Below are 21427 nucleotides of genomic sequence, written 5' to 3'. Positions count from 1 at the left end.
CTCCCGCCAGCCCCAAAGAGCAGGTCGAAAGGAACCTGAAGCCTCCGGAGCGAAGCGGGAACTCCCGCTGCGCTCCGGAGGCTTCGGGTTGCCTTCACTGAAGCCTGGAGAGCGAGAGGGGTCGGTAGCCGCTGCACTCCGGAGGCTTCGGGTTGCCTTCACTGAAGGCGACTGAATGCACCTTGAACGCAGCTTGTTTTAGAGGGGGAGAACAAGAAAAAAAATTCTCCCCCTCTCTGCGCAGCGCCTCCTGCTGCTTTGCTGAAGAAGCAGGCCTGTTGTTTCAAAATAGTGTTAATATACCATCAAATAACATGTTAGTTAAGTGAAATACTGACCTTTGAAATAACTTGCTTTTGTTTCTGAAGAGTGCCATTTTCTCATCATTCTTCCTGTCAAAGTAACATCCCAACACAAATCCTATGGGGACCAAACTTAAGGCCCAGTGTTCTCGCACAAGATGCAAAATATTCACCATATTTACTAATAAGAAAGAGAACCAAAAATCAAATAAAATCAACAGATAACTTATGGATGCCTGAAACATTTAAGCCACTTGTAAACAGTTAAACAAAAACATCCTAGAATAAAAAAAAATTAAGGTTGCAGTCCTATTCCAATTTACCTGGGAGTTAGCCTCATTTAACACAATGGGACTTACTTCTAAGTAGTCTGCTTTAATCTCCTACTGCAAATCAGTTTTAACTGAATGTTCACAAATTCTAGCGTTTTAATGGAAAGGGAGCAAAGCTTCTCTTTATGCACTGCATTCTATCATGCATAATTTTAAACATTTCTGTTACAGCTGAAGAAAAGCCTCGCTTGATACCCAAGGCCAATTGAATAATCTTGCTCTCAGCGGCCAACCAGCTGCTTTACGGGAAACCTGCAAGCAGGACCTACGTGCCACTTGCACATGCACTTACTCGCCCTCCTTGTGGCTTCCAGACAGAAGCGAAAGAAATTAGGCTTTATTTCACCCAGGTCAAAGGCCCAGTTCGGTACACACACACAGGCTGGCAGCCTCAATGGCGTCCCTCTGGAGGCTTCACCCGGGTCAGGAAATAAACAAAGCCCCTATAGCTACGGCACTGCTTCCAGCAACGGGGTATTATTCAGAGGTGAGGCAACCAGGACTGGACACGGCATTTCAAGCCAGGCCCCCCCCCCCCCATAACTTGGTGTAAATGGCAGTCAGTCTCTTCGTAACAAAAACACGGAATCACCCCGCTCTTAATACGCCCAGACCTTACCTGGCCTGAAGGCCTACAAGCGCGCTACCGACCTTAGGGCCTCAACCGACCAAGGACGCTTAGAGAGCCGCGCACTGAGCCCTCCGATGACCAAAGCCGGAATGAACCATTCGCCGAGCCGAGAGGGGTAGGCGGGCGAAAGTTTCTCCGCCGCTCGCAGAGGGATTCCTTCGCTATGGCTTTGAGTCTTTTCGAGACTCTGCTTAGAACTCCAAATGAACATCAGTGGCGGGAGGGGGGCATCTTCATTAATCCTAGTGCTCCCCCTCTGGTTTACCCCCCTCGTAAACGCCTCTGATAGTACAGCCCGCTCCTTGGTTCGCTTTCAGAAGCGGCGGAAGCGGCTCCTCTGCCTCTTTCGGCGCGCTCGCCGGTTGTTTCCTCTCGGGCCAAAATGGCGGCGGCCGCTGAAGGGGCTGAGTGTGGCTGAGTAAAGAGTCCCTCGCTTTTCCCCCTTCCTCCTCCAGGCTTCCGTTAGGTTTTAGGGGGGCCGGGAGTTAACAAGGGGCCGCCGTGCAGGTAAGGTTGCAATGAGTCTGGGGAAGGGAGCAAAGAGGCTTCCCTCCGCTTCCCCCAAAGGTGGCTTCGCATACACTCTTAGGATGAAACATGCATGATCAGTTCCCGACCCCGTCTCCTGGTGGAGGATTTGAAAGGGCTACCACTGCAGGGCAGGTGGTGAGATGAAGGTCTCGCTTCTGTGCAGTTTGGGGGGTGATTCCTACGTTACCTTTCTCCTTTCGCATCCAGACCCTTTGCTGGGTGTCTGAGCCAAGTCTCTGAGAGACACGATCTTACTATACACACATACGGTATATGAAGGATCAGAATGCATAAGTGACTTGGTATGTAAAAACAAAATAATTTTCAAAAGGTGGCATCACCATATCAGTTAAAAATCCTCTAGCTGACAAATCCAAGGAGACCCTTAGCTAGGCTATTTCCTTAATTGATTACATATGTATCTTATTCTTCCTTCCTTCCAAAGGAGCCCAGGGCAGAGAAGAGAATAAGCTCCGTCTAACCTTGTATTTGTCAGAAATACTATTGGGAGAGTGGCCTTATTTTCATGACAACGGTTGGGGAGCAGTTTAACTGGTAGCATTCACAGTAAAAGAATTGTACGTCAAGTGGGACTGATGGGAGTTGTAATCAGTTTTTAGTTGATTGTATTTTTAAATCACCTTATACAGTATAACCAAAAGGAGCCTCAAAGCAGTTCACAAAGATTTATTAGAAGTCCAAAACACCTGGAGAGCACCAGGTTGGGGAAGGCTGACTGAACTAGATGGTTCCTTTGTATTGCCTGTCTTCTCAGTTTAGCTTTTGTAGAACTTGAGCATCTGTTTGACTTTCTTGTATTCTTATAACTTAAGGCATATTTGATTTTTATTGGATTAGAGGTGGCTAACAAATAATAATAATAATAATTAAAAAATGATAATAGGGCAAGTGAAGTGTGCATGGAGGGAGGACTTGTATATTGCAGTTCCCCTTCTGGGTTCATTTTCAGTTGGTTGCAGCCTATCATTATGTCTGAATCCCAAACTGATAAATCTGAATTATGGTTTTGCAAAACATGCCAATGTCATAAACTACAGTTTGAAGATGGCATGTTTCTCTAAACAGGGTGTGGAACCTGTAGCTCTCCATTTGTTGTTGCACTACAACTTCCATCATCCTTTTCCACTAGCCATAATAATTTGGGTTCTTCAGTTGTACATTTCTAATCTTTCCTATTTGTAGGACTTGATACAGCTAAGAACTCTATGCCATGTTCACATGTAAGGAAAAACCAGACTTTCTTAATGTGAACTTATTGTGAATAAGTAACATGCTTCTTCATTGATGCTTCACACCTCCCCTGGTGTAAGCAATATAAACAGACCAGGAAGCCTTGACTTGCCATAACACCCAACCTAGGGAGTGTGATTTATCCCCTAATCTACAATTATTATAAGAAGAGCAATGCTGGATCAGACCAGAGGCCTATCTAGTATTCTCTTCTCACAGCCACAAGCAAGACCTGAACACAGCAGCATTCTCCCCACTTGCCCTCCACAGCAGCTGGTATTTGGAGACTTGCTGCCTCTGACATTGGAGGTATAACATGGGCATCATGACTAGTAGACATTGATTGTCTTATCCTCCATGAATTTGTCTAATCCTCTTTTAAAGCTGGTCAAGTTAATCACCAAGCCAGCAACAAACCATGGCTTAAGCTAGGCTTGAGATCATGGCCTGTTGGAAAGAAGCCACAACCCCTGATCTGGGCGTAATGGGAAACCAATATCAGGTTTGTTTATCTTGTTTGTGCCATGAAAGGAATGAAACAGGAGAAATTGGGCAGCATGCAACTGGCATGCTGTTTATTCACAGTAAACCATGATCAGTTATAAAGTTCGAATTATCATTATGTGTGAAAGTAGGCAATGGCAAAGTCTTTTCAGCTTTATAATACATTTTATTCTCTTTTGGGAAGGAAAAAATGACTTCAATTATCAAGCTAACCACCCTTTCAGGGGTGCAGGAAGAATCTGCTCTGTGTTATTTACTTCAAGTAGATGAATTTCGCTTTCTGTTGGATTGTGGCTGGGATGAGAATTTTTCTATGGACATCATTGATTCCCTACGGAAGTAAGCTAGAACCTGACTTTAATTAAACTGTTATTCCTTTGCAAGTAAGCTAAAAACCAGATGTAGTTATTGCATGCTTTATATCCTGATATAAGGAGACATCAGTAGTTAACGTGTTTAGAAGGATAGAGCCCAGTAACAAGAAGAAGATTAGAGAGAGAGAAAATTCTCCACCAACTAATCTGTGGGCATGGAACAACTATTCAATGCTTGTGACCTACTATGGCAGGGGTCGGCAACATGCGGCCTATAGGCCGGATCCGGCCCACAAAGACTGTTTTACCAGCCCACGAGCCGCCCACTTGGTGAGTCCCCCGTGCACTGCATTAAACCGGCACAGCGCAGGGACTCGCCAAGTGGCGCAAGAAATCGCATCTGCGCACGTGCAGATACCGAAAATTGCTTCTGCTCATGCCTAGAAGCCAAAAATTGCTTCTGTGCAGGTGCGATTTTTGGTGTCTGGGCATGCGCAGAAGCGATTTCCGGCGCTGCAGACATGGCCAGGTGCGATTTCCAGCGTCGCGCTGCGCCGGCCCGGCCCACGGATGATCTTTGCGGGAGTGATCCAGCCCATGGCCGGTAAGCCTTGCCAGCACCTGTACTATGGGGCCCCATGCATGTGAAAGCAAAAGCAAATCCTCTGCTCAGAGTTCTGCATGTGAAAAGTCTCCATGCAGAGCTCTACTCATTGGATTGGGGCACATGTGCAGCACTTCAGTGCACAAATAATCCTGTGTGGATCAGTAGAGTGCAGAGTAGATTTTCATCAGCTGCAATCTAACTTGCTCAATTTACCGGTATATTATAATAAATGCCCACCTTGTTTATGTTTATGTTTGCATTATCCAATGATTGCTCTGCATTAACAGCAACTGCAGGCCAGATTGTAGGACCTGTGTTTGCCTGGTCAAAGAAGGTGCTTTTTGCCTCTGTTAACTTGCCCATTTCTACAGATTTGGTTCCAAGGCCTTACAGTGGTGCCTCGCAAGACGAAATTAATCCGTTCCGCGAGTCTCTTCGTCTTGCGGTTTTTTCGTCTTGCGAAGCACGGCTATTAGCGGCTTAGCGGCTATTAACGGCTTAGCGGCTATTAACGGCTTAGCGGCTTAAAGAAAAAGGAAACAAACTCGCAAGAACTCGCAAGACGTTTCGTCTTGCGAAGCAAGCCCATAGGGAAATTCGTCTTGCAGAACGACTCAAAAAACGGAAAACTCTTTCGTCTAGCGAGCTTTTCGTCTTGCGGGGCATTCGTCTTGCGGGGCACCACTGTATCTTAATTTTTGCCACACAGCTTTTTTTTAATGAAACATTCTAACATATGAAAACAATGGTGTGGGAGGCTTTTGATCCAGTGGAGAATCATAGTGGCAGAAAGGGGAAGGTCATTTTTTGCTGATTTCAATACCCTTTCCCGCTTTTCAGAAGATCCCCCAATTCTGCAGTAAAGATTTTCAGGGGGCAAAGGGAGAAATTGGCAAAACACTGTTCACAGGGTGTTCCTGCCCATTGTTTAGATTTAGACTCTGGCAGGTGCAATATTTCATTGATGTCACTAAAACTGCAATTTCTCAAATGATGGAGTGGCATGCGATTTTCTCCCTTCCTGTTTTTCTTTTATAGATATGTTCACCAGGTTGATGCAGTACTTCTTTCACATCCTGATCCTTTACACTTGGGCGCACTCCCATATGCAGTCGGAAAGATGGGGTTGAATTGTGCTATTTATGCCACTATTCCTGTCTACAAAATGGGCCAAATGTTCATGTATGATCTCTACCAGGTATAGTTCCCTTGAAACTTATTTATCCTTCCTTTTTTATATTCTTACAAACAAAACTGAAACTCTCACTGAATATGATTGTTATATCTTAAGAATAATTTCATGTTCTTTTGTTTGGTAGTCACGTCACAATACAGAGGACTTCACTTTGTTTACCTTGGATGATGTGGATGCAGCTTTTGATAAAATACAACAACTAAAATTTTCTCAGATTGTCAATTTGAAAGGTGAAAAAATAAAATTTTAAAGTAATGATCATTGTACTGTCTGTAATTTGCTGTTCATTTTGCTCAAACCCAGATGTTTTTGTATTTAGAAAAATAAACCTTGAAAATGGTTGTACGTATGTCAAATGGATAACTTTAGTCAAAGTGAATACTCCGTTTTAGCAGATTTAACGTTCTGCTTGCATACTTCTTTTTAAAAAATCTTTGTACACTTCTCCAAGGTTAGGAGGTCTAGAGCATTTCATGGGCTTAGTTGCCATAAAAATATAGTTCACAAATCATTTTCTTTGTCATAGATGTAGGACAGCTTTGTAAAGTTCATTAGGGCCTTGGGAAATACTGCAGAGTAAAGTTGCTTGTGAAATGCCATTTTAATGTGACTAACTTGACAATAATGTGACTATAATTTGACTATAACTCAAATATTAATGCCATACTTTTCACCTGAGATTACATTGTTCTACAACAAACCTTATTCGTCTGTGTCTGATATGCTGCCCTTTATTCTCTTAGGGAAAGGTCATGGCTTGTCCATCACACCATTACCAGCAGGCCACATGATAGGAGGAACAATTTGGAAGATAGTTAAAGACGGGGAAGAAGAAATTGTTTATGCAGTTGACTTCAACCACAAGAGGGAGATGTATGTACACAATATTGATATTGCCTGCTGCTGGTTAATTTTGTTGCTTGAATGGTTCTGATTTTTAAAGACGATGAGAGAGATCCAGTGCAGTGTGAGTGGGCATCCACTTGTGCAACGGGGCTTCTTGTTCTCCCTCTTGCAACCCCCCACTCCCAAAATATTGAGGGACTTTATGGAGCTGATTTTGGGGGGTGAAGGGCTGCCAGGGTGAGAAAATAAATGGGTAGTTCTGATGCACAAGTGGATGAACATTATATAATTTTGCCCATACAGCCTTCTTTTTAATGGAGCATTGCAAGTAAGGCTACAGAAATTATTAGCCTGCAAACACATTAAGCCCGGGTTCATTATATGTGGAATATCAGTGACCTGAAAGAAGAACCAGCTCATCTTTATTTTGCAAAATATTCCTGTCCCTGTAGATAAGTGATTATTTACAGGTCTGAATCATTAACAAGAATTTTTAGTGTCTCCTAGTTTGTGGCAAGGATTGGGTGGACATGGGTTATAATATCAAAGTTCACTGGAGAAATAAACAACCCCCTTTTAATTTCAAGACTCAAAGCTTTAAAAATATTTTGAAATGTAACATGGCTCGGAAAAGCTTGAAGATTCTCTAGATAGCGGCAAATGCCATTTTTAGCTATCTGTTTTAAGACAAATCCTAAACAATCAAAACCACTTTCCTTAAATCCCATTTAAAAATAAACTGCCCTAGTGCATGAGAGAGGAGCAGTCTCTTATATTGAATTTCTTGAAATGAGTTGGTACATCTATCAATAGTACTGTTATAGTGTTACCCATGTTCTAAGTACAGATGTAAATCCCAAAATTTGCGTATGCAAGTTTGTATGATTCACATGGAGAGTCGTAGATTGGGTTTTATTTATAGGAAGCTGCTATGTTCTAAATTTTCTTTGTGGGTTTTATTACAATGCTATTTTTACACTTAGGAATGTTCACAGCTGATTTTAAAAAAAGAAACTAAGAATAAGGCATATGGAACAGAGTTTTTTTTTTCCTGAGTGAAAATGAGGAAATGGGCGACCAGTAAATTATAAAATTATAGCTTAAGAAGTACAGTGGTACCTCGGGTTACAGAAGCTTCAGGTTACAGACGCTTCAGGTTACAGACTCCACTAACCCAGAAATAGTACCTCAGGTTAAGAATGAGAACAGGATGAGAACAGAAATTGCGTGGTGGCGGTGCGGCGGCAGCAGGAGGCCCCATTAGCTAAAGTGGTACCTCAGATTAAGAACAGTTTCAGGTTAAGAACGGACCTCCAGAACGAATTAAGTTCTTAACCTGAGGTACCACTGTACATTCATAAGTGCTGAGATCCTTAAATGAGAATGAGTGCAAATCCCTCAATATATACTCTTACTTTTAAAAATTATGGAACATAGACTTTTGCTCAGTTCAAATTGCCATCTTGCTTGTTGTCACTGAAGGCTGATGAGAAACAAGAAGAAGTGCAGAAAGGAGAAGTCCTTCCAATTCTACAGTTATATGATTCTATGATTTGCAGTCTGATTATAGTAGTTTTGTTCATTTTTAAGGACAGTACTCAGTTAACCCATCCTGTTAGCACAATGATTTCTGCTTGCACAACATGACAGCCCACCTCACCCTGCTCCCTGCCTCTGTGCCTGTGCTCTCAATTCTGTTCCAGAGGCAGAATGTTAATTTAGCGTTTCCTTGGATTCTACCCTAAGCAAATAGATTAAAACACTTAGGTATGTCAGTTACACCGATCCTTCCATATCCTGTTCTCTGCTTGGCTTTTCTGCCCATATTTTCATTAGGTGTCATCCAGTGGTGTCTGTCCGCTAGCGCAATGGACTTCCATTTGTGCAACAGGACTTGCTCTCCTCCCATGTTCATCCTTGAAATTTTCTCCAGTGTTGAGGGACCCTCCAGAGCAGATTGATGCAGGGGTGGGAGGGGCTGCAGAAGGAAGGAGAGGGCAGGTGAAGTCCCATTGCACAAGCAGAAAATTACTTGTGCAAAGTTGGATATCACCAAATGTCTATTTTAGATTCCTTGCGGTAACAATTTACTGATTCTGCCTGCAAAACTAGGTTTTAATGTACGCTACATAAATCATGCTGTATGAAATGTACAGTGGGACCTTGGTTGTTGAACTTAATCTGTTCCAGGTGTCTTTTTGACTCCCGGAACTGTTCGAAAACCAAGGCACGGCTTCCAGTTGGCTGCAGGAGCTTCCTGCACTCAATCAGAAGTCGTGTCGGACGTTTGGCTTCTGAAAAACATTTGCAAACCAAAACACTCACTTCCGGGTTTGCGGCGTTCGGGAGCTGATTTGTTCGGGAGCCAAGCCGTTCGACAATCAAGGTACCACTGTACTTGTGATTAAACTGATAGCAAATTTGGTTGTTACGTAAACTAACGTCATAGAAAATTTCTGCTACATATATAATTTTATCATCACCTTTCTTTAACTAAAGCACTGCAATTGTTTGATGTAACTTCTCTTTTAGCCATTTGAATGGATGTTCCCTGGAAATGCTAAGCAGGCCTTCCTTGCTTATCACTGATTCCTTTAATGCCACTTATGTACAGCCACGACGGAAACAAAGAGACGAACAGCTACTAAGTATGTATTTTTCCATAGCAGCTGGGAAAATTCAGTTTCTAATAGAATTTTAAAACCTAGCTTCCATGTGGTGTTCATAAATATTATAAGAAAAAGGAGAAAAAATAGTCTTGTTCTCTGGATAAAATTGTGAGTTTCAGACACACCCATGCACACACCCCAGTTGAATAGATTTCTAGAAAATTAACACCTTAAGAGGATTATAACTTTAATTTGAAATTGCATATTTTGTGTGTGTGTTCAAAGAAAGCCTTTAATGCACTACATTAAAATCAACTGCTTGTAAGTTCCCTCTTTTTCAGGAATTAAGATTAATCTGGAGACATTCTAGGGAGTTCTCTATTGTGGGTCAAGTGTTATATTTTAAATAAATAGATATATATGTTAAATAAATGCATTCAATAAATAAATCATATGGTGAAGCCCAGTGGCGTAGCGTGGGGGGTGCAGGGGGGGCCGGCCGCACCGGGCGCAACATCTGGGGGTTAGGGTTAGGGGGCGCAAATCCATGGGTTAGGGGGCGCAAATTACTTGCCTTGCCCCGGGTGCTGACAACCCACGCTACGCCACTGGTGAAGCCTAAGACTCCCTACAGAGTTCTAGGAAGTGTGTAAAAACATTTCTTTTCTTTAAAAAAAAATGATTGCGGAAAATAATTTAATTTGGAGTATTTAACTATTTCCTGAATATGGAGTTGTGAATATGATTTTTTAAAAACTTATCCAATTTTAATGTAATGTGATGTGAAATTATATTGTTTTTGAGAAAGCAGTTACCATTATTTAATTAGAATCTGATTTGGAAGCCACGTGTAGATAAAAATATAACCCTTATGCTAATAGGGTTTTCCTCTGACTATTAAAAGGAAATGATTTATATACATATGAATTAGGATTCAAATGCTGCCACAAAACTAATACATTGTTTTCTTTTCTCCAGCAAATGTCTTGGAAACACTGAGAGGTGATGGAAATGTCCTAATAGCTGTGGACACTGCAGGCAGAGTTTTGGAACTTGCCCAACTGCTTGATCAAATATGGAGGACAAAAGATGCCGGTTTAGGAGTCTACTCTTTAGCACTTTTAAATAATGTCAGCTACAATGTTGTAGAATTCTCAAAATCTCAGGTTGGTTTTGATAGCAGAATATTAGACTGACTTCTGTAATTATATCAAGCCTTTGCCCATGTCCATAGTATTTTACAGCAACACTGTGTTGCTAACCACCTGAATCGTGCAAATACAGAACAGGTATTTATATTATCCCACATTGGATAACTTAAGATCAAGGAGAAAAGCTGATAGTATAAATGGAAAGTCCTTCTAACACTGTGACTTGGGGTAGCCAGTTGGAGTAGAAAGTGCTTAAGGCATGTAGACTAGTACAGTCGTACCTTGGAAGTGGAACGGAATCCGTCCCGTAAGTTCATTCGACTTCTAAAACGTTCAGAAACCAAAGCGTGGCTTCTCATTGGCTGCAGGAAACTCCTGCAGCCAGTCAGAAGCCCCGTTGGACATTTGGCTTCCAAAAATAATTTGCATACCGAAACAGTCACTTTCGGGTTTGTGGTATTCAGGAGGCAAAACGTTTGAGAACTAAGCTGTTCAAAAACCAAGGTACAACTGTAGTCTGATGCCATATTAGGTAGTTTCATATGTTTGCAAGTACTATTTAAGCACCATTTAAGCACTCTTTGCTACATAGGTGTTGCAACTCAGTACAACTTGCTTTCCCCCCCTTCCTACCTACAGGTTGAATGGATGAGCGACAAACTGATGAGATGCTTTGAGGATAAGAGGAACAATCCTTTTCAGTTTCGTCATCTCTCTCTCTGTCACGGGCTTGCAGATTTGGCGCGGGTTCCTAGTCCCAAAGTTGTCCTTGCCAGCCAACCAGATCTGGAATGTGGGTTTTCAAGAGATCTCTTCATACAATGGTGCCAGGATCCTAAAAACTCTATAATTTTAACATATAGAACTACTCCTGGCACACTAGCACGTTTCCTAATAGATCATCCCTCTGAAAAAGTTACAGATATAGAGGTAAGAAAATTTGTTCGAGGAGACTGTAGTCATACTAACCGTCGCGGGAATTTTGCTTGCTTATGTTGACCAACTTATGTTCCCTTGCTTATATTACCAAGGGAAAATACTGATGAAAAGAATACCCATCTTTATTCATTTGATGAGAAGGAAATACTCTTTCCCCCTCACTTCTTTAAAGAAAACGAGTATAATAATAATAATAATAATATTTATTACGGCCATAGGCCCATACAGATAAAAACAAGACATAAATAACAGCTTGTGCACGTGGGTAAAAACAGCCGCTAAAACACCACTGTAACAATAAAATACTATGAGATGGAATGACATACTGCGCCTTAATTAGCTTGTAGTGCTCCTTGGCAACGCTTTTGGGTAAGGACAGCGACCAGAAACCTAGCCACTTTCAGGGTCGTATGGGTATCCTTATCCTGCAAGATTTGGGCAAGGTGGAATTTTGGTGGGGTACCCTCTAGTTTCTGCATGATTGATCCCAACAAATTTGCCCGTGGCCTGTTGAACAAGGGGCAAGTGAACATAATGTGCTGAAGCGACTCCGGCGTCTCCTTATCACATTCGCACATGTCTGAGGTAAAAATAATTCCTCTGGTGTTGACGTCGTTTCTGGAGACGTTAGAGGGTAGAAACGGTTCTGAGTTTTCACCCCATAGTAGTGTTCAGTGGGGTCACTCCGTTTGCCAGACACGGGGGGGTCGGTTTTTAATTGTTTGGCTCTTGGGGAGGACAGAGCCTCGTCACAATCCCTTAGGCGTTTGCCTTGGCCCATCATTATGAGTCTTTTAAAATAGCAGTGCTTAAAAGGTAATAAAAGGTGGTAGAAATAGAAATACAGCTGGCTGTGAGCTGGCGGAAGACCAGTAAGTCGAAGGCTGCTTCCAAGGCTGCCGGAGAATACAATTATCTGCTCATTAAAGCTGATTTACGATGCAGGCTTTACAATTATCAGCAATGTGAACTCCTGGCATGGGTTCCAGCACTCTGATACAATCTTCAGCAAGAACTTGAAAGGCTGGGTGCCACAACACAGATTTTAGGGAGGATTCGAAATGAACTCCGGCAAATGCGTCTTACCTCGTCGCCATCTTCGACCGGAAGTCAACGAGTAAAATCATGTATGGTAAAATAGTGTTTTAGTAAGGTTATAAAAATATGTGACAACACTTGGGAACTTTTAGGCCTGTTTCGAGCATTATTTTTTTCCATGTGGATACTTAAGACAGTAATGTTTGCGTGCACCAGACATATGTTTGGAAATGTGCATGATTTTCCATTAATTGTTCAGCTATTTTTTTATTACAAAGAAGGCACACTTTTTCATTGTCTCCCAAGACAGATGAATGCCAGTGGATGTGGAAGATTCATCTTGAAGACCAACTATTAGATTAAACTTTGCGTTTTTCAAATATGTGACATTGCAAATAGGATGCCTTCTGGTGTTCTGATGTTTCTACTCGAATCTATAATGTTTACCACTCTTTAGGAAATGTGTTGAGAACTCCTGATAAAAGGTTGCCACTTATGTCAGCAAACATGCCCCTTATTTGCACATGCTTTTCTTTTAGCTGAGGAAAAGAGTGAAACTGGAAGGGAAGGAACTTGAGGAATACCTGGAGAAAGAAAAACTGAAGAAAGAGGCGGCCAAAAAGTTAGAACAGTCCAAAGAGTGAGTACCTGTGGTGGTTGCAAATGGCCTTTTGAGCAAATACTCAAATACTGCTACTTTGCCATTTCTACAGCACCAAGGAAAAAACACTTTAAACAATTCTAAGCTTATTTGATGTAACCTCAGTGAAACTTACAGTCATAAATGCCTTCCGGCAGAATCATAAGTCGTCTTGAAACTGACGCTTCCCAAGATAAGTAGCAACTCCTCGTAACAGTTAACTTCAACCATTATGTTCCACAATACTCTTCTTTTAATGGTATAGATCTATATGGGCCTATGAGCACCCAGTACTGTAGTGTTGTTAGAACTAAGTGGTTGTCAAGCTGGTGTCTTCAGATGACAAGAGTCCTGGAACCACTCCAAACTTTGTAAGATTGGAATAGAAGTATAATATTTTGGTGTTGTTTGCCTTGTGTTTATATGAAACTCTATTTTCGGCTCACATTCTAGAGCAGATATTGATTCCAGCGATGACAGTGATGCTGAAGAGGACGTTGATCAACCATCTGTTCATAAAACTAAGCATGACCTTATGATGAAAGGTGAAGGCAACCGCAAAGGAAGCTTCTTCAAACAGGCCAAAAAGTCCTACCCTATGTTTCCAGCTCCAGAAGAGAGAATTAAATGGGATGAATATGGAGAGATTATCAAGTACGTGGGAGAGAAGAGATAATATTATAATAAGTGTTAATAATAATTAGTGTTTAAAATTAAATGTGCGCCAAGGTAATAGGTGCCCATTTTAAATTTAGGGGAGCCTTTCAGGTGGGAGCCTCACTGAGGCATACCAAGAGGAAAAACAAAGATTATGTGCAGAGTTGAAATTCCAGATATCCCTGACTAGATTCACAACATCGATAATTGTCTGGATGATTCCAGTTTTTCTGTTTAGGTTGCAATTATCTGTGTACACACACACACACACACACACACACACACACTGGTTTGAGGGGCATCTAATAGTATTTAAGAATGTACAACACTGAATTATGGTCATTAAGTTGAGAGGTCATCTCTTTAGATATTTAATGTTTGTTATATCTAAAGAGAGTATATTAAGCTGTGAACTGCTTTGCTTTACTCTAATTGATCTTTTATTGTCTGGGCTCTTTAAGTTCTTTATTATTTCCTTGTGCTAAAAGTAAGAGAATTGAACGTTTGCCTGGTTCACACTTAACATTAAATCAGGGATGGCAAACCATAGTTAATATGGTTTAATCCAGGGGTGCCATGCCTGTGGTTCTCCAGATGTTGCTGAACTATAACTCCCATCATCCCTGGCTGTTGGCTATTCTGGCTGGGGCTGATGGAAGTTGGAGTCTTAACAACATCTGAAGGTCCATAGGTTCCACATTACTGTCTACTCTAGTCAAAATTCACCACTCCACTCCTGACTTGCCGGGCTGGGCTGGGGGCGGGGGGGAGCAAATCAGAGGCTGGCTTAATGTTATGTCCAAACCAGCACTTGTGGTTTGCTTCCCCCAAACAGAGGGCCATAGCTCATTGGCAGAACATCTGCCTTGCAATCAGGTTCATTCCCCAGTATTTCCAGGTAGGGTTGGGCAATATTCCTGTCTGGAACCCTAGAGCAGGGGTGTCCAAACTTTTTTCAGAGAGGGCCAGATTTGATGAAGTGAGGGCTGACCAAAGGGCCAACCGAAGTTGTTTCCTTTTTTTAGGATTATAGTTGATTACTTTTTTTAGGATTTTACCCCAAAGTTGTTGAGCTTTTTTAAGGATTGATTGAAGTTGTTGAGGTTTTCTTAGGATTTTACCCCAGGCACCGGATGTGCCAGTGCCAGTGCTCTGACCTAGTATACACCAGTTGCCTTTATTCCCAAGTGCTAGTACTATAATCACACAAAAACTACACCGAAGCAGTAAGCCAAGAACAAACCACCCTAGCTTCCGTTCATAGCTTGTTTGGAGAGAAACAAACAATGAGTGCTGGTTTGTGTATAAAGCTAAGTTACCTGATTTGTTTCCTCCCTGGCATGGCTAAGTCAGGACTTTGGAGCAGCAGGCACTAGCACATTGCTCATTCGCATTCAACCAGGGATGTGAAACCCACGAACCTCCAGATGTCTTATCTTCCTTTTAAAATATGCTGCAAAGAATGCATATTTTTCAATATAATTCCAAAATCGGCAAAACTTTCTTTAAAAGGACATTTGTTGAGCCTCTTCCTTAGATTTCTGGATGCGTATCAGTGGTCCTTTCTTGAGCTTTGATGTTGTTAAATCTGTTTCTCTTCATTTAGAGAATAGCTATTACGTATATTGTCTTCCTTCACCATAGATGTTTCCTTAGCATTCCCCTAATTAAGAATTGACAACAATCCTTTGTTTAGACCAGAGGATTTCCTCGTTCCAGAACTTCAGGCAACAGAAGAAGAAAAGAACAAATTAGAATCTGGACTTACAAATGGAGAGGAACCTATGGACCAGGATTTATCAGATGTTCCGACCAAATGCATTTCAGCAACAGAATCAATGGAAATAAAGTGAGTGTCTTATTGTTAGTTGCAGCTGGAGGGCGCTATTGGCAGATGAGTAGTGATGGTTAGTTCATTGCAATCTGTCACCTTTTACCAACTGAGACTGCCTGATAACTTGGGCTGGAAAAAATTCCCCATTCCTAATCTTATCAGATCACACCATCTAGATTTTCACGCTCAAAGATATATGAAAGAAATTGTGTTGATGGCTTATTCTATATGTTTAACAACATCATGTACATATTAAGAAAACGAAGCCCCCTTTGAAGTGAAATGTTGAATCATTCTGTTAAAGTTCAGTAATGGTGCCACCCTAACCCTGTTTAGCAGAATGAATTGTGAACATTTCCAAACTTTTTCTCAAGGGAATGCTTTGCTTGCATATTATTTGCATTATTTGCTTGCATATTATTTTGCAGCTACAAAAAACAACAACTTGTTTTTCTCCTTACATTGCATTTTAGAGCTCGTGTTACATACATAGACTATGAAGGGCGCTCAGATGGGGACTCCATTAAGAAAATAATTAATCAGATGAAGCCGCGGCAATTGATCATTGTCCATGGGCCCCCTGAGGCCAGCCAAGATCTTGCAGAATCCTGTAGAGCTTTTGGTGGAAAGGACATTAAAGTATACATGCCTAAATTGCATGAAACCATAGATGCAACCAGTGAGACTCACATATACCAGGTAAGATTGTAGAATTGGGTAAAAAAAAAAATAATTGGCAACTATCCTCATAAAAACTTGTATTTATTGTTGTATTCCTAGCTTGTATTTAATTTAATCTTATGAACTTCCCTGAGATCTTTTGAGGAAGGGCGGTATATAAATCAAATAAATAAAAATAAGAATAACAACTAGCCAACCTGCAGTGGAAGTACTAATTCCTTCTAATCAAGTACCTAATCGGAAATACTGTTTATGCTTGCCTGTGACATGCTGGTTTATTGAGAGACGATAGTTAACACTTTGTGGGCTAGAAAAGGGTTTTGCATAAACCTGCAAGGTTGCTGTATTCTATTCAAGAATAAGGAAGTGTGTGTGTGTATGTGTGTTTCTGTGTCTGTGTAGCTACATTTCCTTTGGTGAGAACAAAGATAACACAAGCTTTTCACCTCAAGCCGTTTTCCCCCTTCTCAAAGTCCCCTATATGGTATTTTCTTTGGGAGCCTCTAAGTAGCTGGTTGCTGTTGGTACACAGCTGTCTACCTGACTCCATTATACAGAAGAAAATGAGTTGCAAAGACTGGGGAAAAATCTTGCCTATATGCAACAAGAAACACAACTTGTAAAACATCAAGATAACTTGGTGGTGGAAATGATAATTAAAGTATACATGCCTAAATTGCATAAAAGTCTTATGCCCATAACACTAGGAACAAAAACTTTTGGTTTCGTTATGTGATTTACTGCTAGTCTACTTGTCCAAATTTCACCATTTATTTCCACGTTCTTGGAAAGTCTTACTTATTTCCTCCCTGAGCTGTTTTGTCCCCCACACTAGTACCATGATTATAAAAGTGCTATGATACGCTGACCATAAAGTTCTCTTCTTAAGAGCGTGGCTTCCTGTTGACTCCAAGCATGTAATGATACTGAATTTAATGTATATAAAACAGACTCTGTGGTTCATCTGTTTCAGTATATATTTTATATATTTATTTGTGATTAGGTCAGGTTAAAGGACTCGCTGGTCAGTTCCCTTCAGTTTTGTAAAGCCAAAGACGCTGAACTGGCATGGGTAGATGGAGTCCTGGACATGCGGGTATCAAAAGTGGACACAGGGGTGATTTTGGAAGAAGGGGAACTGAGAGATGATGGAGAAGATACAGAGATGCAAGTGGATGCACCCTCGTCGGATTCTAGTGCTGTTGCACAGCAGAAGGCCATCAAGAGTCTTTTTGGAGATGATGACAAAGAAATATGCGAGGAAAGTGAGATCATTCCTACTTTGGAACCCCTGCCACCGAATGAGGTAGAAAAACTAGTTCCTCAGCTAAGCTTTTTTTTTTTAATGCTTTTTATTAGTTTTCTTACTTGATGAACACATACAATAAAGTAACCAAAATAATAAAATGACAAAAAACAACAACAAGAAGCATACATACAACCATAAATCCATAAGTTCTTACACTGTCTTATGTCACCATATTCTTTATTCCCAATTCCTTTTCTTCTCTGACAGACTTCTGTCTTCCTCAAAGCAGGTCCGTTTTGTGTGTTTGTTAAGCTGCTTCTTTTATCATTTCATCATTTCTACTGTTTTCAACATACTATACTTATAGTTTTTTTAAGTAATCTCTATGAATTTCCAATTCCTTTTGGAACTTTTGGTTAGGCTGTCTCCTAATTTTCTCTGTCATTTTTGCCAATTTGAGATATTCAAATTATTTATCCTGCCATTCCTTTTTTTGTTGGTATTAATTCACTTTTCCAATTTCTAGCTATTAATATTATTGCTGCAGTTGTAGCATATAAGAATATTCATAAGAATATTTCGTTTGGGATATCTGAATCTACAATACCCAAAAGGAAAGCTTCTGGTTTCTTTATGAAGGTTTGCATAAACTTTTTTTTCAATTCCTCATATCCCAAAAGGTCTCTCTTTTTTTTTTTTGCAACCCCACCACATGTGGAAGTGTCCCTTCTGCCTGTTTACATCTCCAGCCAGTATTAGATCTCGTTTTGTACATTTTGGATAGTTTGCTGGGAGTTATATACCACCTGTAGAATGTCTTCAAAAGATTTTCCTTTAATGTATAATAGGCCATAAATTTTCATTCCTTATTCCATAATCTTTCCCATGCTGATAGTTGGATAATTTTACCCAGATATTTTGCTCACTTAATCATTACTTCTTTCACCTCCTCATCTTTCACCTCCCATTCTAAAAGCAAAGCTTTTATTTACTTCTCTGCAAGTTGGGTGGGATATAAACAGCCCACATAAATATTGCTTTGCATTGTTACCTTGTATGCAGAGGAGATTCTTGATATCCAAATAAGATACACTTAAGAGTTAACCAACTGAGATATATCTATTTCAGTGGGACTACCAAGTATGGTTAAGGGACGTGGGTGGCGCTGTGGGTTAAACCACTGAGCCTAGGACTTGCCGATCAGAAGGTCGGCGGTTCAAATCCTGTGACAGGGTGAGCTCCCGTTGTTTGGTCCCAGCTCCTGCCAACCTAGGAGTTCGAAAGCACGTCAAAGTTCAAGTAGATAAATAGGTACCGCTCCAGCAGGAAGGTAAACGGTGTTTTTGTGTGCTTCTCTGGTTTTGCCAGAAGCGGCTTAGTCATGCTGGCCACATGACCCGGAAAAACTGTGTGCGGAAGCGGACAAACACCAGCTCCTTCGGCCTGTAAAGCAAGATGAGCGCCGCAACCCCAGAGTCGTTCGCAATTGTCAGGGGTCCCTTTACCTTTACCAAGTGACTCATGTTCTTCAGTGTTAGAATTCAGGGATTTATTTATTTATTTATTGAGCTCTTATGCTGGGTCTTGATAAATGGCCTTGCCCTTATATATCAGTGCAATCACTACAGTAATTGGGAGAGGCACTTGTATTCTTATATAGCCCTGAGTTCTGCTCTGGCGACATGGTGCAGCAGGACTTTTAGCATAGCAGCCTCAGTGTTATGAAACACACTTCTATTTGACATCAGACAGAAGCTGACACTTTTGGGATTTCAGCAGCTTTTCAATAATTTTTTATTCCACCAGGCCTCCCAGAAGGATAATCCTTGTCTGGTTACTGTTGATTTTGGAACACAATAATGCTCTTGTTTTTAATTTAATTTAATAGGCTTTTATTTGCTTATTAATACATTGTATTATATATTGATTTCTGTTTTGCACTCAGCTTTGATTCTTTTGTGACTATGAAGTGACTTTTTAAAAAATTCTCATATTGCAAAGTCAAATAAATTACACAAAACAGTACAGAATCAGTTTACTTCATGAACATATGATAAACAGCATGATTGTGTATAAGCTACCTTGCTATTTATCAAAACCAGGAATGGCCAGCTTGTTCTGTCTGGTTTTAAATGCATTTGCTGTTTTTGTGTTTTTGACTGTTTTTAATTATATTATGTGTAAATCACACAGTTTTTAAGAAGGCGATTAATAAACTGATGAGAATAATAATGATCATCTTCTCCTGCACACAGTTGCAAGTCTGAAAGCAGAACTTTAGTCTTCTAATTGTGCCATGAAGTGTGGAAAGGACTGTTGCATAGCTGTCAACTTTTCCCTTTTTTTAAGGGAAATTCCCTTATTCTGAATAGGATTCCTTGCAAGAAAAGGGAAAAGTAGACAGCTATGCTGTTCGTACAAAGCACTGGGCACTTCTGTGGTGCTTATGGTCTTATGGGAGTTCCATGCATTGCACTGAGGTCTTTGGGGGGTACAGATTCCTAGTGGGTTTTGTCCTGTGAATCCAACACAGGACATAATTGTTAAATGGGTAGATTGCACATGATCTCATTTACTTGTGGTTGAATCTTACCACTTATAATATGAAATGATTTTGATGCTTGTATTTTCATCTTTCACTCTTCTCCCCCTTCTAAATCTGTCAATTAACTTCTGTTTTGCATCTTCACAAAAGGTTCTTGGACATCAGTCTGTCTTCATGAATGAGCCAAGACTGTCTGATTTTAAGCAAGTTCTCTTGCGAGAAGGAATTCAAGCTGAATTTGTGGGAGGGGTTCTCGTATGTAACAACTTGGTGGCTGTTCGCAGGGTAAGCGCTCTCTCTATGTGTGTGTGTTTGCTTGCTTTTATGTGCCAATCATTGCAAATCTCTGTACAGTCTCTAAGTAATTGGATGTAACATGTTTTCTTGCAGACTGAAACTGGACGCATTGGATTGGAGGGCTGTCTCTGTGAAGATTTCTATAAAATTAGAGGCCTTTTATATGAACAATATGCCATTGTCTAAAGGAGGACTGTAAATATAATAGATACGGACATTTTATTTTTATGGAATCCTTTTGCGGCACACGTTTGTAAGGGCAATTTACCAGCCATTACCAAAGGTTTCCAGCAGAGGAACCCAGCATTGGAACAATATTGGATATATTAAAGATAAGGTAGCTGTATAGGTCTCCTGTACATTTTGCCAGTTTTATTTTTCAGATTTTTGTTAGAAAATACCTGTTAGATTGTTTCACAACATTTCATTTGCAGATATTCTTATGAGAACTGTTTAAAAAATGAGTTTTATCCAGATTAAGTTAGTTGCACTTAGGTTAAGACATTATTAACTTAACTCCATTGATTTCAATGGGAGCTAGGTATAACTAACTTTTCCTTAATGGGCTGGATCCAGACTATTTAAGAATGTAAAACATTGTAAGTTAATGTTAGATATCAGTTTTCCTATTTTGCAATTAAAATATTTCCTCCCATCCTTGATTTTTTTGTGAGGGAATTGTACATTTACTGTTTTGGTAAAACCAAATACGATAGACCATTGACAGTTAGTCTGTTTCTTGTTAATAGTTTCCTCCCCGAATATGAGAAATCACCAGGAAATTAAAAGTATTTCTTGGTTATGCTTTCAGTGTATCTTTCTTCAGTGTTTGGTTAATCAATTCAGCCATTATTGTTACTAACCAACTGGACACTTATGAAAATTGTATGTGCAGAAAGAAAATTACAGTGACTTCAAATGACTGCCACCACTGTTTTGAAAATGTATGCTAGATATATTGGTGTGGGTATATATCTAAAAATTTATGCACACACACACACAAATACATAGAGAGAGAGTTGCTTTTCCACTAACAAAAAGCCTGTTCCATTCACAGAATTGAGTCCTACCACTGGGCAAAAACAAACAGATGAATTTTAACAGGGAGAAATGTAAAGTATTGCACTTGGGCAAAAAAAATGAGAGGCACAAATACAAGATGGGTGACACCTGGCTTGAGAGCAGTACATGTGAAAAGGATCTAGGAGTCTTGGTTGACCACAAACTTGACATGAGCCAACAGTGTGACGCGGCAGCTAAAAAAGCCAATGCAA

General features: G+C 40.5%; 1 protein-coding gene across 3 annotated transcripts; it reads left to right on the top strand.

The window, feature by feature from the left end:
* Nucleotides 1-1253: 1253 nt before the first annotated feature.
* Nucleotides 1254-20966, top strand: CPSF2 (cleavage and polyadenylation specific factor 2). Of its 3 annotated transcripts, none has more exons than XM_081023887.1 (15): nucleotides 1254-1772; nucleotides 3736-3890; nucleotides 5511-5670; nucleotides 5792-5897; nucleotides 6411-6540; nucleotides 9046-9161; nucleotides 10101-10288; nucleotides 10913-11203; nucleotides 12790-12890; nucleotides 13344-13544; nucleotides 15244-15396; nucleotides 15855-16080; nucleotides 17066-17368; nucleotides 20007-20141; nucleotides 20247-20966. In XM_081023887.1, exons 2-15 carry the CDS (start codon nucleotides 3742-3744, stop codon nucleotides 20337-20339), a joined length of 2352 nt encoding a protein of 783 aa, XP_080880013.1. In that variant the 5' UTR covers nucleotides 1254-1772; nucleotides 3736-3741; the 3' UTR covers nucleotides 20340-20966. The 3 variants fall into 3 exon arrangements, with proteins under 3 accessions (XP_080880013.1, XP_080880014.1, XP_080880015.1); XM_081023888.1 differs by having other exon boundaries at nucleotides 1254-1777; XM_081023889.1 differs by lacking the exon at nucleotides 1254-1772 and adding an exon at nucleotides 2004-2098.
* The last annotated feature ends 461 nt before the right edge of the window (nucleotides 20967-21427 follow it).

Source organism: Podarcis pityusensis, assembly GCF_964106645.2.
Source record: "Podarcis pityusensis genome assembly, chromosome: 1".
Classification (NCBI taxonomy): Eukaryota; Metazoa; Chordata; class Lepidosauria; order Squamata; family Lacertidae; genus Podarcis; species Podarcis pityusensis.
The sequence above is the reverse complement of the archived record's forward strand: the minus strand, read 5'-3'. Positions and strand labels throughout refer to the sequence as shown.